This window comes from Pristiophorus japonicus, chromosome 10, assembly GCF_044704955.1.
Source record: "Pristiophorus japonicus isolate sPriJap1 chromosome 10, sPriJap1.hap1, whole genome shotgun sequence".
NCBI lineage: Eukaryota > Metazoa > Chordata > Chondrichthyes > Pristiophoridae > Pristiophorus > Pristiophorus japonicus.
The window spans coordinates 45,137,891-45,154,618 of NC_091986.1; the positions used below are offsets into that span (position 1 = coordinate 45,137,891).

General features: G+C 44.2%; 1 protein-coding gene across 1 annotated transcript in view; it reads left to right on the forward strand.

Annotated features, from left to right (window-relative positions):
- The first annotated feature begins 1,602 nt into the window (after positions 1 to 1,602).
- itgbl1 (integrin, beta-like 1) overlaps positions 1,603 to 16,728 on the forward strand; it is a 300,193-nt gene continuing 285,067 nt past the window's right edge. Inside the window, exons 1-2 of the mRNA XM_070891407.1 lie at positions 1,603 to 1,727; positions 10,234 to 10,436. Of these exons, the coding sequence (XP_070747508.1) occupies positions 1,648 to 1,727; positions 10,234 to 10,436 (283 nt within the window). The 5' untranslated portion in view covers positions 1,603 to 1,647. The remainder of the gene's footprint in view (positions 1,728 to 10,233; positions 10,437 to 16,728) is intronic.

Genomic DNA, 16,728 nt, shown 5'->3' on the forward strand with positions numbered 1-16,728 from the left:
CGCCAGTCACAATATGACTACCATGACAGGAATGCGAGGGCGCGATGTATTGATGTAAATGACCCTGTTTTTGTCCTCAACTACGCTGCAGGGCCCAAATGGCTCGCAGGCACTGTGGTTGCCAAAGAGGGAAATAGGATTCTGGTAGTTAAACTTACCAATGGACAAATCTGCTGCAAACATGTGGATCAAAAAAAAGGAGGTTCAGCAACCCCATAGAAGAAGCAGAGGAAGAACACGATGTAGAGTTCACTCCTCCGCAGGTGACCGAACACCGGAACCAAAGGGAGGAGAGCCCAGTCACTGTGGGCAGTCCGGACAGGCCTGAGGCACCGCAAACAGCAGACACTAAAGCCAGCGCCCAACAACCGGAGCCCCAACTCAGGCGCTCTACAAGGAAGTGTAAACCACCAGAGAGACTCAACCTGTGATCCCAATAAGACTTTGGGGGGGGAGGTGATGTCATGTATTCAACCAACATTGTAACCTATGTATAATCCGACCTAAGTTGTACACTGAGAACAATGACCACTAGGTGGTGAACTTGTCGGAGACACTCCTAACCTGGACCTTCAGATATAAAAGGCGAAGCTCCACCCACTTCCTGCACTTGAGTGTCATGAAATAAAGGACAGGTCACAGACTGACCTTCTCTCAAGCATAGGCCTCGTGTGCATTTATACTGTATAGTAAGGACGTATGCGATGGGGCGAATGTTTGTGGCGGAGGTACAGCAAATGAGGATACGGGGCCCAGAAAAGCCGAGGGCCCAGGGGCAGCACGGGCCAGCCCACACTGCGGTATGTGTGTGCACTAGGTCCGTGCAGCAGAGCAGGTCTCCAGTCGTCTTGGTTATCCTTTGCCACTGGATAAAGGCCTAGCTCTGTTAAGCCCGTGTGGTGTCCGATGTGCAACGGTCACCACACATTAAAAAAATCTACGTTCATGCATCTTCCACCCCATTCAATTGGAGTTCAGGACTGGAACATCGGGTCCTTCATTGAAACATCTGTGAGCTCATGTGAAAACAAGTCATCCTCTTTCGAGGGACCGCTTATGAATGAATGAATGAATGCTGGAGATTGTCATTGCCTGACACTTGTGTCTCACGAATGTTAGTTGCCACTTATCAGCCCATCTCATGCTCTGCGAGAATTCTATGCCATTTTTGCAGGCAGAAATTTTGTGACAAGGATTGGTTTGGGGGAGCAGTGTATCTGAGCGGGTCTTGTAGGGCGTGGGTGTGAGGCGCAGGATGCAACCTAACAGTAATCGGTTACATTTTCAATGATTAATATGAAAGTTAGCAGCACGTACATTTTCCATAGACTAGTTATAAACAAAACGATTTTTCCACAGTTCTGTACTTGCTGACTGCAAGCAATGAACCATCTGGATCGACAAGTGTTTCTAATTACCTTTCCTATGTCTCTGGAATTTTGTTCTTTTGGCACTAACAGAGCTAGCTCACTTCCACACGGCCAAAGTTAATCAGATACACTTGTATGAGTATGCAATAGGCCAATAAAGATTTAAGGCGGTCTTGGCTAGTCTGGAATCGGCTTCAGTTTTTCTGCCTGTCCATTGCAGAATGTCCGAGAAGCCTGTGGGCATTCAAAGTTTAATTTTGTCACCTTCAGCGTAAACATGCATGCAGACGTTCTGGTCAATTCCATAGTTTTGCTAATCATTGTGTTTGTTTCTCAGAGCTGGCTGCAGGCTACAAGGTGAGTCCAGCACTCCTGCAGTGCTTTATTATCTGCTATTGTTGACATCTGTTAAACTATTGTTTGCAAATACCAGGAAACAATTTCACTTGCCGTACAGTGACATCGCTACACATAAGAGAATTAAAAAAGTAAACCAAGCAAAAATAACAAATGCACGTATCGCTTTATTTAAAGAAAAATAAATATGCCTGTTGTGAATTTGTACTAGAAATCACGATTAACAATGAACGCATGCCTCATCACTTGTTTGAGTGCTATCCAGACTGACAATGTTCGAATTTAAACCTGATTATCAGCCAGGATGATTTTGGGTGTTTGACAACTGATTGTGCTTCAACGGAAAGAAGGTGAAATGGTCTTAAACAGCTGGATCTATTCTCAAGTAAATGTCGTGAAACTATCTTCTTAATTGGTTACCTATTGTTACAGATAATTGATAGAGACAATGATCGAGGGGATCTTATTTTTACAGTATTCATGCAATCGATAGTTAGGATTGTCCCAGTAGCTTCAATATTTGAATAGTCTTTCTAACATGTAATAAGTGGTTAGTGTTCCAGTTCAGCTTTCCATAAGTTACGTGAGAATTTGAATACCATTTATGATTAATTTGTGAATCATAGAATCATAGAAATTTACGGCACAGAAAGAGTCTAATCGGCCCACTGTGTCCGTGCCGGCTGACAAAGAGCAATCCAGCCTTATCCCACTTTCCAGCTCTTGGTCCATAGCCTTGTCGGTTACGGCACTTCAAGTGCACATCCAAGTACTTTTTAAATGCGATATCAGTTTCTGCCTCGACCACCCTTTCAGGCAGAGAGTTCCAGACCCCCATTGCCCTCTGCCCTCTGGGTGAAAACATTTCCCCTCAACTCCTCTCTAACCCTCCTACCAATTACTTTAAATGTGAAGCAATTGATTTAAAAAATATTATAAAAATACTATTGCAATGCAGAATTTATCAATAGTTAAGACTGCGCAATGTTATTAATGTTTGCAACATAAGGGCTTCCCTGCTTGTTGAAAGGGGTGAGGATTAGTGCGAATTAATCTTTAATGTGATTCTGGATGCACCAACAGCAATATCACAAATCAAAGCAGGGGAAAGCACACCGCGTCGAGACAGCAAAACACTTCTGGCACTAAGATGCAATGGCATGGTAATTTACTCCCTGGTAATTTATTGCTGGTGATAAAATAAGCCACCTACTGGTAAATTAAGTGAGTTCATTCCACCTCAATATTGGAAAATCAACCAATTGACCTTTGCTAATGAGTCTGCCTTTACTGCCCTTTCCCCAAGTGGCTTCTATTTGCAGTAGAACCTCCAAAACAAAATTAGTGAGAAATTAGTCTAAGGAAATTAATGGTCCACTGACTGTAATGTCTAGAACAAAGAGGCATAATCTCAGGATAAGGAGTCAGCCATTTAGGACTGAGATGAAGAGGAATTTCTTCACTCAAAGGGTTATGAATCTTTGGAATTCTCTACCTCAGAGGACTGTGGATGCTGAATCATTGAGTATATTCAAGGCTATCGATAGATTTTTGGACTCGAGGGGAATCAAGGGATATGGGAATCAGGTGGAAAAGTAGAGTTGAGGTCAAAGATCAGCCATCTCTTTGAATGGCAGAGCAGGCTCGAGGGGGTGAATGGCCTACTCCTGCTACAAATTCTTATGTTCTTAAGGGTCAATTGTAAACAAAATTAATATTTTTATAGTTTTATTATTTGTGGAAATAATTGCCAGCAAAAATCACAATTGGCAAATTTGTTGACTGACCTGTCCATTGATTCAATGGAAACAAATCACAACATCCAGTGCTGGTTGAGCAGAAATTTGCTCCAAATAAATATTGGGAAGACCGAAGCCATTGTCTTCGGCCCCCGCCACAAACTCCATTCCCTAGCCACTGACTCCATCCCTCCATGACACTGGTCACTACCTGAGGCTGAACCACGCTGTTCACAACCTCGGTGTTCAAGCTGATATTAAGCTGAGCTTTCAAGCCCATATTCTCTCCATCACCCAGACTGCCTACTTCCACCTTCGTAACATTGCCCTTCTCCGCCCTGCCTCAGCCCATCTGCTGCTGAAACCCTCATCCATGCTTTAGTTACCTCCAGGACCGACTATTCCAATGCTCTCCTGGCTGGCCGCCCATCTTCCACTATCCATCAACTTGAAGTGATCCAAAACTCTGCTGCCCATATCCTGACTCGCGCCAAGTCCCGCTCATCCATCACCCCTGTGTTCACTGCCCTACATTGGCTTCCGGTCCAGCAATACCTTGGGGCCAAATTTGCCCTCCACCCGAAACAAGGCGCACTCATCTTGTTTCCCTTTTTCTCTGGGGCGGACTTTAGAGCGAAATTGAGCACTTCTGTTTTTTTTTGCCATTGGTGCGGTGTTCCGGGCAGCTGCGGGGCGGAAGTGGTCTTCGGTCGGGTTATCCGCCCCAATGAGTCATCAGCACATCGCTGATGATGTCCCTCCCCTTCAGTTAAAGGGGAGGGCAGTTGCGAACTCTGCTGTCACTTTAGTGGCACCCACTGGGCCACCAGGGAGAGTTTCGGCCAGGCCAGCCAAGAGGGTTGCCGGGCTACCAGTTGGCGGCCCCGCCAAACCCAAGGCTGCCATTGTCGGGCTGACTTCGGAGTCGGCGACAATTAAAATAAAATGGCGGCAGCGGCAGTGCACCCTTCCCTTTAAGGGCGGATGCGCTACCCTGCCACAAGAAGCTTCATGCCGGGGAAAGCTGCCAACTGGCTGCCGGTCCACTCCCGTGGGGCAATTTCCCATGGGGCGGACAGGAGGTTGCCGCTGGTCAGTAAGGGGTCGGCACACGGCCGGTTGGGGTGGTAACAGCTCTTTAAAAAAAAAAAGGGCAATTTCAGCCCCCTCAATTATAAAATTCTCCTCCTAGTGTTCAAATCCCTCCATGGCCTCATCCCTCCCTATCTCTGTAACCTCCTCCAGTCCTACAAGCCTACAAGAACTCTGAGTTCCTCTAATTCTGGCCTCTTGTGCATCTCTTACTTCCTTTGCCCCACCATTATCGGCCATGCCTTCAGCTGCCTGGGCCCCAAGCTCAGGAATTCCCTCCCTAAACCTCTCCATCTCTCTCTCCTCCTTTAAGACAATCCTTAAAACCTAACTCTTTTGCCAAGCTTTTGGTCATCTGTCCTGAGATTTCTTTATGTGGCTCGGTGTCAAATTTTGGTCGGTAATGCTCCTATGAAGCACCTTGGGACGTTTTACTCTGTTAAAGGTGCTATAAGAATGCAAATTGTTCTTGTTGTAGGGCCAAGACAAAATGGAAAGTATGACTATTATATTAAATCATAGAATAGAAAGACACGGCACAGAAAAGAGGCCATTCGGCCCATTGTGCCTGTGGCAGTTCTTTGAAAGAGCTCTTCAATTAGACCCACACCCTAGCTTGTTCCCCATAACCCTGCAAATTAGTCCTCTTCAAGGACATATCCAATTCCCTTTTGAAAGTTCCTGTGGAATCTGAATTCCCTACCCTTTCAAGCAGTGTGTTCCAAATCATAACAACCCTCTGTGTGAAATAATTCAAAGCATGCTGCATAATGATTGTCCCAACTAATATGCCTACCACTCTTGCTGGCAATGATCAATGACATTCTTGCTAATATTTGTTAAATCATAAACTGCGTGTTGAAAGAACATAAGGACATAAAAAATAGGGGCAGGAGTTGGCCATTTGGCCCCTCAAGCCTGCTCTGCCATTTAACAAGATCATGGCTGATCTGATCAGGGACTCAGCTCCACTTCCCTGCCCGCTTCCCAAAACCCTTTATTCCTTTATCGCTCAAAAATCTGTCTATCTCCACCTTAAATACATTTAATAGCCCAGCCTCCACAGCTCTCTGGGGCAGAGAATGCCACAGATTTACAACCCTCTGAGAGAAGAAATTCCTCTTCATCTCAGTTTTAATGTAAGAACATAAGAAATAGGAGCAGGAATAGGCCATTCGGCCCCTCGAGCCTGCTCCGCCATTCAATATGATCATGGCTGATCTGATCAGGACTCAGCTCCATTTCCCTGCGCACTCCCCATAACCCTTTACTCCCTTATCGCTCAATAATGGGCAGCCCCTTATTCTGAGACTATATCCCCTAGCTTTAGTTTCCCCTATGAGTGGAAATATCCTCTCTGCATCCACCTTGTCGAGCCCCCTCATTATCTTATATATTTCGATAAGATCACCTCTCATTCTTCTGAACTCCAATGAACATAGACCCAACCTGTTCCACTTATCTTCATAAGTCAACCCCCTCATCTCCGGATTCAAACTAGTGAGCCTTCTCTGAACAGCCTCCAATGCAAGTATATCCTTCATTAAACACAGAGACCAAAACTGTACGCAATACTTCAGGTGTGGCCTCACCAATACCCTGTACAGTTGTAGCAGGACTTCTCTGCTTTTATACTCTATCCCCCTTGCAATAAAGGCCAACATTCCATTTACCTTCCTGATTACTTGCTGTGCTTGCATACTAAGATTTTGTGTTTCATGTACAAGGACACAAAGGCCCCTCTGTACTGCAGTATTTTGCAATTTTTCTCTATTTAAATTATAATTTGCTTTTCTATTTTTTCTGCCAAAGTGGATAACCTCACATTTTCCCACATTATATTCCATCTGCCAAATTTTTGCCCACTCACTTAGCCTGTCTATATCCCTTTGCAGATTTTTTGTGTCCTCCTCACAATTTGCTTTCCCACCCATCTTTGTATCATCAGCAAACTTGGCTATATTACACTCGGTCCTTTCATCCAAGTCATTAATATAGATTGTAAATAGTTGAGGCCCCAGCACCGATCCCTGCAATACTCCACTAGTCACTGTTTGCCAACCTGAAAATTAACCATTTATCCCGACTCTCTGTTTTCTGTTAGTTAGCCAATCCACTATCCATGCTAATATATTATCCCCAATCCTGTGAACTTTTATCTTGTGCAGTAACCTTTTATGTGACACCTTATCGAATGCCTTCTAGAAATCCAAATACACCACATCCACTGGTTCTCCCTTATCCACCCTGTTTTACATCCTCAAAGAACTCCAGTAAATTTGTCAAACATAATTTCCCTTTCATAAAACCATGCCGTCTCTGCTTGATTGAATTATGATTTTCCAAATGTCCTGTGACTCCTTCCTTAATAATGGACTCCAGCATTTTCCCAACGACAGATGTTAGGTTAACTGGTCTATAGTTTCCTGCTTTCTGTCTGCCTCCATTTTAAATAGGGGCATTACATTTGCGATTTTCCAATCTGCTGGGACCTCCCCAGAATCCAGGGAATTTTGGTAGATTACTATCTCTGCAGCCACTTCTTTTAAGACCCTCGGATGCAAGCCATCAGGTCCAAGGGACTTGTCTGCCTTTAGTCCCATTATTTTACCGAGTACTACTTTTTTAGTGATAGTGATTGTATTAAGTTCCTCTCTCCTTATAGCCCCTTGATTATCCATTATTGGGATGTTTTTAGTGTCTTCTACCTTGAAGACCGATACAAAATATTTGTTCAACATCTCTGCCATTTCCCTGTTCCCCATTATTAATTCCCCAGTCTCATCCTCCAAAGGACCAATATTTAATTTAGCCACTCTTTTCCTTTTTATGTACCTGTAGAAACTCTTACTATCTGTTTTTATATTTCATGCTAGTTTACTTTCATAATCTATCTTCCCTCGCTATTATTTTTTTAGTCGTTCTTTTGCTGGTTTTTAAACGTTTCCCAATCCTCTAGCCTCTCACTTGTCTTGGCCACATTGTATGCCCTTTTTTTCAATTTGATATCATCCCTTATTTCTTTAGTTAGTCACGGATGGTTATCCCTTCTCTTACAGTCTTTCCTTCTCCTTGGGATATTTTTTTGTTGCGAGTTATGAAATATCTCCTTAAATGTCTGCCACTGCTCATCAACTGTCCCACTCTTTAATCTATTTTCCCAGTCCACTTTATTTGAAATTCACTCATTCCTTGAGGATCCTTTACTAGATCATTTATGAATCCTGTCTCATTGCATAGTACCAGATCCAAGATAGCCTGCTCCCTGGTTGGTTCTGCAAAGTACTGTTCAAGGAAACTATCCGGATACACTCTATGAACTCTTCCTCAATGCTACCCTCTCCAATTTGCTTTGTCCAATCAATATGAAGATTAAAATCGCCCATGATTATTGCCGTTCCTTTTTTACAAAGGGGGGAAGGAGTCCAGTAAAATATGCCACAAGTAGCCATTCCTGTGCAGAATCAGCAAGTTACGCTACAAATCACAAGTTTTTAGCTATTGCAATAAACCATCCCAACAACGGTTTAGCAAGGTAAACTAAAGAAAAATGAAAAAAAATAACTTGCATTTATATAGCCCCTCGGGTTGTCCCAAAGCGCTTTACAGCCAAATCAAGTACTTTTTGAAATGCAGTCACTGTTACAATGTAGGAGGCTCTGCCTGTTGGTGTGCTGTCATGAATCAACTGCAATAGCTTTAGTTTCCCACTTTTTTATTGAATGCAGAAATGTAGCACAAAAAAATAGAGCAACAGTGTTTCTCCATTTTGACAAGTGCGTAATGCCAACCAGTCATCAGAGAGGCTCCAAGCACAGATAAGCTGTTTCCCTACACAGAGAGAGAGAGAGAGAGAGAGAGAGAGAGAGAGAGAGAATGAGGAAACACTATCGCAGACTCCTCTCTCTATCCGTTACAGACGTAGTTATATGTGCGAGATTATCATTGCCTTACCTTTTAATTGGGAACTAGTGTATGGCTTAGGGTAATGTTATAGGAATATAGGAACAGGTGGGGGCCATTCAGCCCCTCGAGCCTGTTCCGCCATTCAATTCAATCATGGCTGATCTATTTCGTAACTCCACCCGCCTTGGTTCCATAATCCTTACTGCCCTTACCCCACAGAAATCTATCAATTTCAGTTTTGACATTTTCAATTGACCCCCTGTCTTCGCAGCCTTTTATGTTCAAAAAGAAAATATGGCAAAATTATTTCATAAAATTAATAATTATCTCTTTTGAAAAGTCTGTCATTTTTAAACAACAAAATACAAACATGGTCTTGATTTGGTACATAAGACCGAAGTGAGAAGAGGGAATATTTATATATTTACAAATCAATACATTATTACGATACTTCATTTGATGGCTTAAATATATATCCAGTATTTAGCCAATATTTATCCTTCAATAAACATCACTGAAACAGATTATCTGGTCATTATCACATTGCTGATTGTGGGACCTTGCTGTGCGCAAATTAGCTGCCCCATTTCCTACATTACAACAATGACTGCACTTCAAAAAGTACTTTATTGGCTGTAAAGTGCTTTTGGATGTTCTGAGGTCATGAAAGCTGCTATAGAAATGCATTCTTTCTTTCTTTTCTTTCAGTGCCATATAGTCATAATTAGTTGATTTCATATGTGTAATAAATTCAAAAAATGTAGCACGTGTACATGTCTTTGCAATGATGCTTTCCATTGACAGAATTATCTTACATGTAATATGCAAACTAATGGGTTCTCTGTTTGTTTATTATATTGATTATTTGAAATTTGATGAAGAAAATAAAAATAAATATTAAATATTCTCAGGTGGTTTTAAAATTTTTTTCCTGGGATATAGACGTCTCTAGCAAGGCCAGCATTTAATGTCCATCCCTAATTGCCCTCTCGAAAGTGGTGGTAAGCTGCCTTCTTGACAACTGAGTGGTTTGCTAGGCCAGTTCAGAGGGCAGTTAAGAGTCAACCACATTGCTGTAGGTCTGGAGTCACATATGAGCCAGACTGGATAAGGATGGCAGATTTCCTTCCCTAAAGGACATTTGTGAACCAGATGTTTTTTTACGGTGATCCAGTAGTTTCATGGTCACCATTACTGATATTAGCTATTTATTCCAGATCTATTTAATTAATTGGATTTAACTGCCCCAGCTGCCATGTTGAATTTGAACTCACACCTGTCGGATCATTAATCCATGCCTCTCTTCCGCTCTTACATCCGGTCCAGGGTGTCCTTGGAGATGGAGCACGCGGTGTCCACCGGTACGCTCGCGGCCTTCCGCGAGAGGTGGGCACCGGAGGGACTGGAGTGCATCATCACACCCGGCAACCAAATTTTAATTTGATTTTACGTTTTTAAGTTTAATTTGTTTTAATTGCCGGTGCTTTTAGTGTCCCCCTTCCCTTTTATAGGGGGCACTGGGGAAAATTGTGATTTTAGTGCCAAAAAAAAACCAAAAAAAGAAAAACACAAAAAAAAAAGGGGAAAAAAAAAAGGGCCTTGTAAATGTCTGGTGTGTCACCCAGGTCGGGTGGCACGGTTTAATGTTTTTTGTTTTGCAGATGAACTCCAAAAAGAGTTTCTGGATTACAGGTCCAGTAACATAACCACAATGCTATCATACGCGTTCTAAAATTATGTCTTTTTTCCCCCTGTGATGTGATTTAAAGGCATACCTCTGGTTCCTGCAAGCTATCGTTGGAGGCATCTGAAAAGCAGTGCCAGTCTCCGAATGGTTTGATCTGCAGTGGGAGAGGAGAGTGCGATTGTGGAATATGCATCTGCCTTGTCAATGAGCCAGGCAAATTCTATGGTTCTCGGTGTGAGTGCCAGGACTGGGTCTGTGAAAGCTATGGTGGGAAGATTTGTGGAGGTAAACAATTTCTACTACATTGTTTTTTAAAAATTCATTCACGGGATGTGGGCGTCACCGTCAAGGCCAGCATTTATTGCCATCCCCAAGTGCCCTCGAGAAGGTGGAGGTGAATACAATTGAGTGGCTTACTAGGCCATTTTAGAGGGCAGTCACATATAGGCGACCGGGTAAGGCAGAAGATTTTCTTCACTAAAGGACATTAGTGAACCAGATGTTTTTTAGGACAATCCAGTCATTTCATGTTCACTATTTTACTGATACTAGTTTTTAATTCCAGATTTATTTACTTAATTGAATTTAAATGCCCCAGCTGTTGTGGTGGGATTTGAACTTGCGTCTCCGAATCAAGAGTCCAGGCCTCTGGATTACTAGTCCAGTAACATAACCACGATGCTACTGTATCACCTATGTACCGGATCTGAAGTCAGGTATTACTGGGGTTGCCAACCTTTCCAGGGTTGCCCTGGAGTCTCCAGGAATTACAGATTAATCTCCAGGACGGTGCCGCCAGTTCAGCCATGATCTTATTGAATGGCGGAGGGGTTGTACGGCCTACTCCTGCTCCTAATTCTTATGTTCTTATACACAGAAGACAAATCATAGGGGCATTAAATTTTTTTAAAAGCCTTGCATTTCTATAGCGCCTTACATGACCACTGGACGTTCCAAAGTGCTTTACAGCCAATGAAGTTCTTTTTAAAAGTGTAGTCGCTATGGTAATGTAGAAAATGCGGCAGCCAATTTGTGCACAGCAAGATCCCACAAACAGCAATGTGATAATGACCAGTGGCTTACTAGGCCATTTTAGAGGGCAGTCACATGTTTTTTGGTTGAGGAATAAATATTGGCCGCAGGACACCGGGCATAATGCTGCTGCTCTTCCTCAAAATAGTGCCATGGAATCTTTTACATCCACCTAAGGGAGTTTAACATCTTATCTGAAAGACAGCATCTCTGACAGTGCAGCACTCCCTCAGCACTGCACTGGAGTGTCAGCCTAGATTTTTGTGCTCAAGGCTCTGGAGAACCTTGTCTAATTTTGGTTTCATTTTCTTTAATCACTTTTGTTTATTAGCTATAAAAGTATTGGGGATGCGGGGGTGGGGGGGAGTGGGGGGGAGAACAAGAGATGTGCTAGCTTACTCGATACATGGGGCACTTTCTTTCAAGTGGCTGCACCATCTAGCACTGAGCTGGGTCTCTGGGATCGTGCAGCTGCTTGTGTTCCTAGTTGTGGTGTATGAAATGATACAATGAACTCCGTACTGTGAGCCAGTGACCAGGTGTAACCTGGTCAGTCTTTAATGGCTTCCAGAAATGAAGATACAAAGGTGAAGTTCAGGTTATATACTGGGCCCAGCACGAGTGTACCTATGACCCTAGGACCTCTGATGGTAGTGACCCCTGGTGGTGAGCAGACCTTATGTACATACATTACATGACCATGGTTAAGTGCATACACTGGGTCATTTACAGATATGTCGTGTGACACTGCGGCAAGGTCGTGATACCATTGCTGGCATTGACATCGGGTTTCAACATGAGTGTTAAGATCAGGATGGAATAGAGAGAGCCTGGTTTGAGGCCTCTCTTCATCAATAGTTCCACAGGCGGGACCCCGGTGAGCATGTATGGCCTTGACCTGGAAGAGGTTACAGAGTGTAGTGTAACACAATTTTCAGATGACACTAAGATTAGTGGGAAAGCGAGTTGTGTAGAGGACACAGAGAGGCTGCAAAGAGATTTGGATAGGTTAAGCGAATGGGCTAAGGTTTGGCAGATGGAATACAATGTCGGAAAGTGTGAGGTCATCCACCTTGGGGGAAAAAAAACAGTATAAGGGAATATTATTTGAATGGGGAGAAATTACAACATACTGAGGTGCAGAGGGACCTGAGGGTCCTTGTGCATGAATCCCAAAAAGTTAGTTTGCAGGTGCAGCAGGTAATCAGGAAGACGAATGGAATGTTGGCCTTCATTGCGAGAGGGATGGAGTACAAAAGCAGGGAGGTCCTGCTGCAACTATATAGGGTATTGGTAAGGCCGCACCTGGAGTACTGCGTGCAGTTTTGGTCACCTTACTTGAGGAAGGATATACTGGCTTTGGATGGGGTACAGAGACGATTCACTAGGCTGATTCCGGAGATGAAGGGGTTACCTTATGATGATAGATTGAGTAGACTGGGTCTTTACTCATTGGAGTTCAGAAGGATGATGGGTGATCTTATAGAAACATTTAAAATCATGAAAGGGATAGACAAGATAGAGGCAGAGAGGTTGTTTCCACTGGTAGGGGAGTCTAGAACTAGGGGGCACAGCCTCAAAATACGGGGGAGCCAATTTAAAACCAAGTTGAGAAGGAATTTCTTCTCCCAAAGGGTTGTGAATCTGTGGAATTCTCTGCCCCAAGGAAGCAGTTGAGACTAGCTCATTGAATGTATTCAAGTCACAGATAGATAGATTTTTAACCAATAAGGGAATGAAGGGTTACGGGGAGAGGGCGGGTAAGTGGAGCTGAGTCCACGGCCAGATCAGCCATGATCTTATTGAATGGCGGAGCAGGCTCGAGGGGCTAGATGGTCTACTCCTGTTCCTAATTCATATGTTCTTATGTTTTATCATTCACCCCCACCTCAGATCTTGGCGCAAGTCCATATTAAAGTTCAGACGCTCCGGAGTCCTTCGCTCCCTGGTTGATCATCTCAGAACAATCCCAGTGCTTTCCGAGTCTCTCACGACTTGGGGCTGGGCGTTGACCACAGTGAGTTCTTCTGATGGCTGGACGTGAGTTGGTTGGTCGTCTAAGCTCGCGGTGTCTTCTTCCAACTGTTCCGGTTCGTCAGTGTGTCTTAGCTTGATTTGATCAATGTGTTTCCTGCACATCTGTCCATTCTTGAGCTTAACCATATACACCCGGTTACCCTCCTTATCCATAACATTACCCGGGAGCGACTTGGGCCCTTGACCATGGTTAAGTACATACACTGGGTCATTTACAGATATGTCGCGTGACACAGCGGCAAGGTCGTGATACCACTGCTGGCGTTGATGTCGGGTTACAACATGATCGTTAAGGTCAGGATGGAATAGAGAGAGTCTGGTTTGAGGCCTCTCTTCATCAATAGTTCCACAGGCGGGACCCCGGTGAGCGTGTGTGGCCTTGTCCTGTAACTGAGCAGTATGCGTGACAGGCATGTCTGCAAGGAACCGTGAGTTACGCGTTTCAGGCTCTGCTTGATGGTTTGAATTGCCCGCTCCGCTTGACCATTGGATGCGGGTTTGAATGGGGCTGACCTCACGTGTTTATGCTGTTGCGTTTCATGAACTCTTGAAACTCCAGGCTCATGAAACACTGTCTGTTATCGCTGACAATGCTATCTGGCAGACCATATGTGGCAAACATGGCTCTCAGGTTCTTAATGGTGGCAGTGGAGGTGCTGGATGACATGATCATACATTCTATCCATTAGGAGTATGCATCCACCACCACAAAAAACATTTTATCGAGGATGTGGACAACGGTTTAGATGGCCATGACCACAGACTGAGCGGAGCTTCCTTTGGGGCATTGCTTAACTGCATGCAAGTGCTGCACTGATGCACGCATGACTCTAAGTCCGAGTCAATGCCAGGCCACCAAACATGGGACCTGGCAATGGCCTTCATCATGACAATACCGAGATGCGTACTATGTAACTCCTGTACAAATCTCGCCCTGCCTTTCTTGGGCATTACAACACAATTACCTCACTGCAAACAATTGGACTGGATGGAAAGCTTATCTTTGCATCGGCTGTATGGTTTGGTTTCATCACCCATTTGCTTGGAGATGGTCGACCAGTCCCCGTTAAGAACACAACGTTTTACAACTGATAGGGTCGCTTCCTGGTTGGTCCAGGTCTTAACTTGTTGAGCAGTGACAGGCGACCCTTCACTCTCAAAAGCATCCATGACCATGATTAGCTCTGCAGGTATTGGTGTTTCCACCGCCAGTGTGGGCAACAGTAACCGGCTTAATGCATCAGCGCAGTTGTCAGTGCCTGGTCTATGGCGAATGACATAATCATAGGCAGATAATGTCAGCGCCCACCTCCCGGATGCGGGACAATGCGTTGTTCTCGGAACATAATGGTAACAATACCAACGATATAAGCGGCTTGTGATTGGTTTCCGGCTCGAAGCGAAGCCCAAACAGGTACTGATGCAATTTTTTTAATCCCATAAACACAAGCTAAAGCCTCTTTCTCTACCATGCCGTAGGCTCTTTCTGCCTTGGATTAGACTTTGAGACACGTATGCAACTGGTTGTAGTTTGCCTGACTCATTGGCTTGCTGGAGTATACAGCCGACCCCATAGGACGATGCATCACAGGTCAAAACTAGATGCTTGCATGGGTCATACAGTACCAGTAGCTTGTGGGAACACAACAGATTTCAAGCCTTCTCAAATGCTCTGTCTTGAAGTTCACCCCACATCCAGTCGTCTCCTTTTCTGATTTGGGTAAGAAGTTATCGAAATAGTTGAGAAGACCCAGGAACGAACACAGCTCCATCACATTCTGGGGCCTGGGTGCATTTTGATGGCCTCTGTTTTCGCGACTGTAGGCCTGATTCCATCTGCAGCAATCTTTCATCCCAGGAATTCGACCTCTGGTGCCACATTTCGAACGTTTCAGCCTGAGTCCCACTTTGTCCAGACAGCACAGAACCTCTTCCAGATTGTGCAGGTGCTCGGCGGTGTCACGAACTGTGATTGGAATGTCGTCTTGGAATACCACGGTCCTGGGGACAAAATTCAATAGGCTCTCCATGTTTCTGTGAAATATGGCTGCCGCCGAACGAATGCCAAAAGGGCACCTGTTGTAAATAAACAGTCCTTTGTGCGTGTTGATGCACGTAAGTTTCTTTGATGATTCAACCAGTTCCTGTGTCACGTAGGTCGACGTTAGATCCAATTTGGTGAACGATTTTCCCCCGGCTAGCTTTGCAAACAGGTCATCAGCTTTCGGTAGCGCGTACTGATCTTGTTTCGAAACTCGGTTGATCGTGACCTTGTAGCCTCCACAAATCCTGATCGTGCCATCGCTCTTTAACACTGGAACAATGGGGCTGGCCCATTCATTAAATTCGACTGGTGAGATGACCCTCTCGCGTTGTAGACTGTCCAATTCGAGCTTGATTTTTTTCTCTCATCATGTGCGAGACTGCCCTGGCTTTGTGATGGATGGGCCTTGTGTCTGGGCCTAGGTGAATCTGCACCTTGGCTCCCTTGAAACATAGAAACATAGAAAATAGGTGCAGGAGTAGGCCATTCGGCCCTTCGAGCCTGCACCACTATTCAATAAGATCATGGCTGATCAATCACCTCAGTACCCCTTTCCTGCTTTCTCTCCATACCCCTTGATCCCTTTAGCCGTAAGGGACATATCTAATTCCCTCTTGAATATATCCAATGAACTGGCATCAACAACTCTCTGTGGTAGAGAATTCTACAGGTTAACAACTCTCTGAGTGAAGAAGTTTCTCCTCATCTCGATCCTAAATGGCTTATCCCTTATCCTTAGACTGTGACCCCTTTTTTGAAAGTCCAAATACACCACATCCACTGGTTCTCCCTTGTCCACTCTACTGGAATTTTTTGAGAATGTAACTAGAAGATTTGTCAAGCATGATTTCCCTTTCATAAATTCATGTTGACTTGGATCGATCCTGTCACTGCTTTCCAAATGCGCTGCTATTTCATCTTTAATAATTGATTCCAACATTTTACCCACTACTGATGTCAGGATAACCAGTCGATAATTCCCCATTTTCTCTCTCCCTCCTTTCTTAAAAAGTGGTGTTACATTAGTTACCCTCCAGTCCATAGGAACTGATCCAGAGTCGATAGACTGCTGGAAAATGATCACCAATGCATCCACTATTTCTAGGGCCACTTCCTTAAGTACTCTGGGATGCAGACTATCAGGCCCTGGGGATTTATCGGCCTTCAATCCCATCAATTTCCTTAACACAATTTTCCTGACTAATAAGGATTTCCTTCAGTTCCTCCTTCTCACGAGACCCTCGGTCCCCGAGTATTTCCGGAAGGTTATTTGTGTCTTCCTTCGTGAAGACAGATCCAAAGTATTGAAGCTGCCAATTCCCGGTTCAAACAGTGAGGGAAATTTGCTCAGCACTTGAGCACGCAAATCATCATTCACTGATGACAAAGCTTTGATATCATATCATTTCCATTTTATTTTCTTGAGCCAACTCCTGCCGAATAATGATGGGCCGTTGCCCGGGA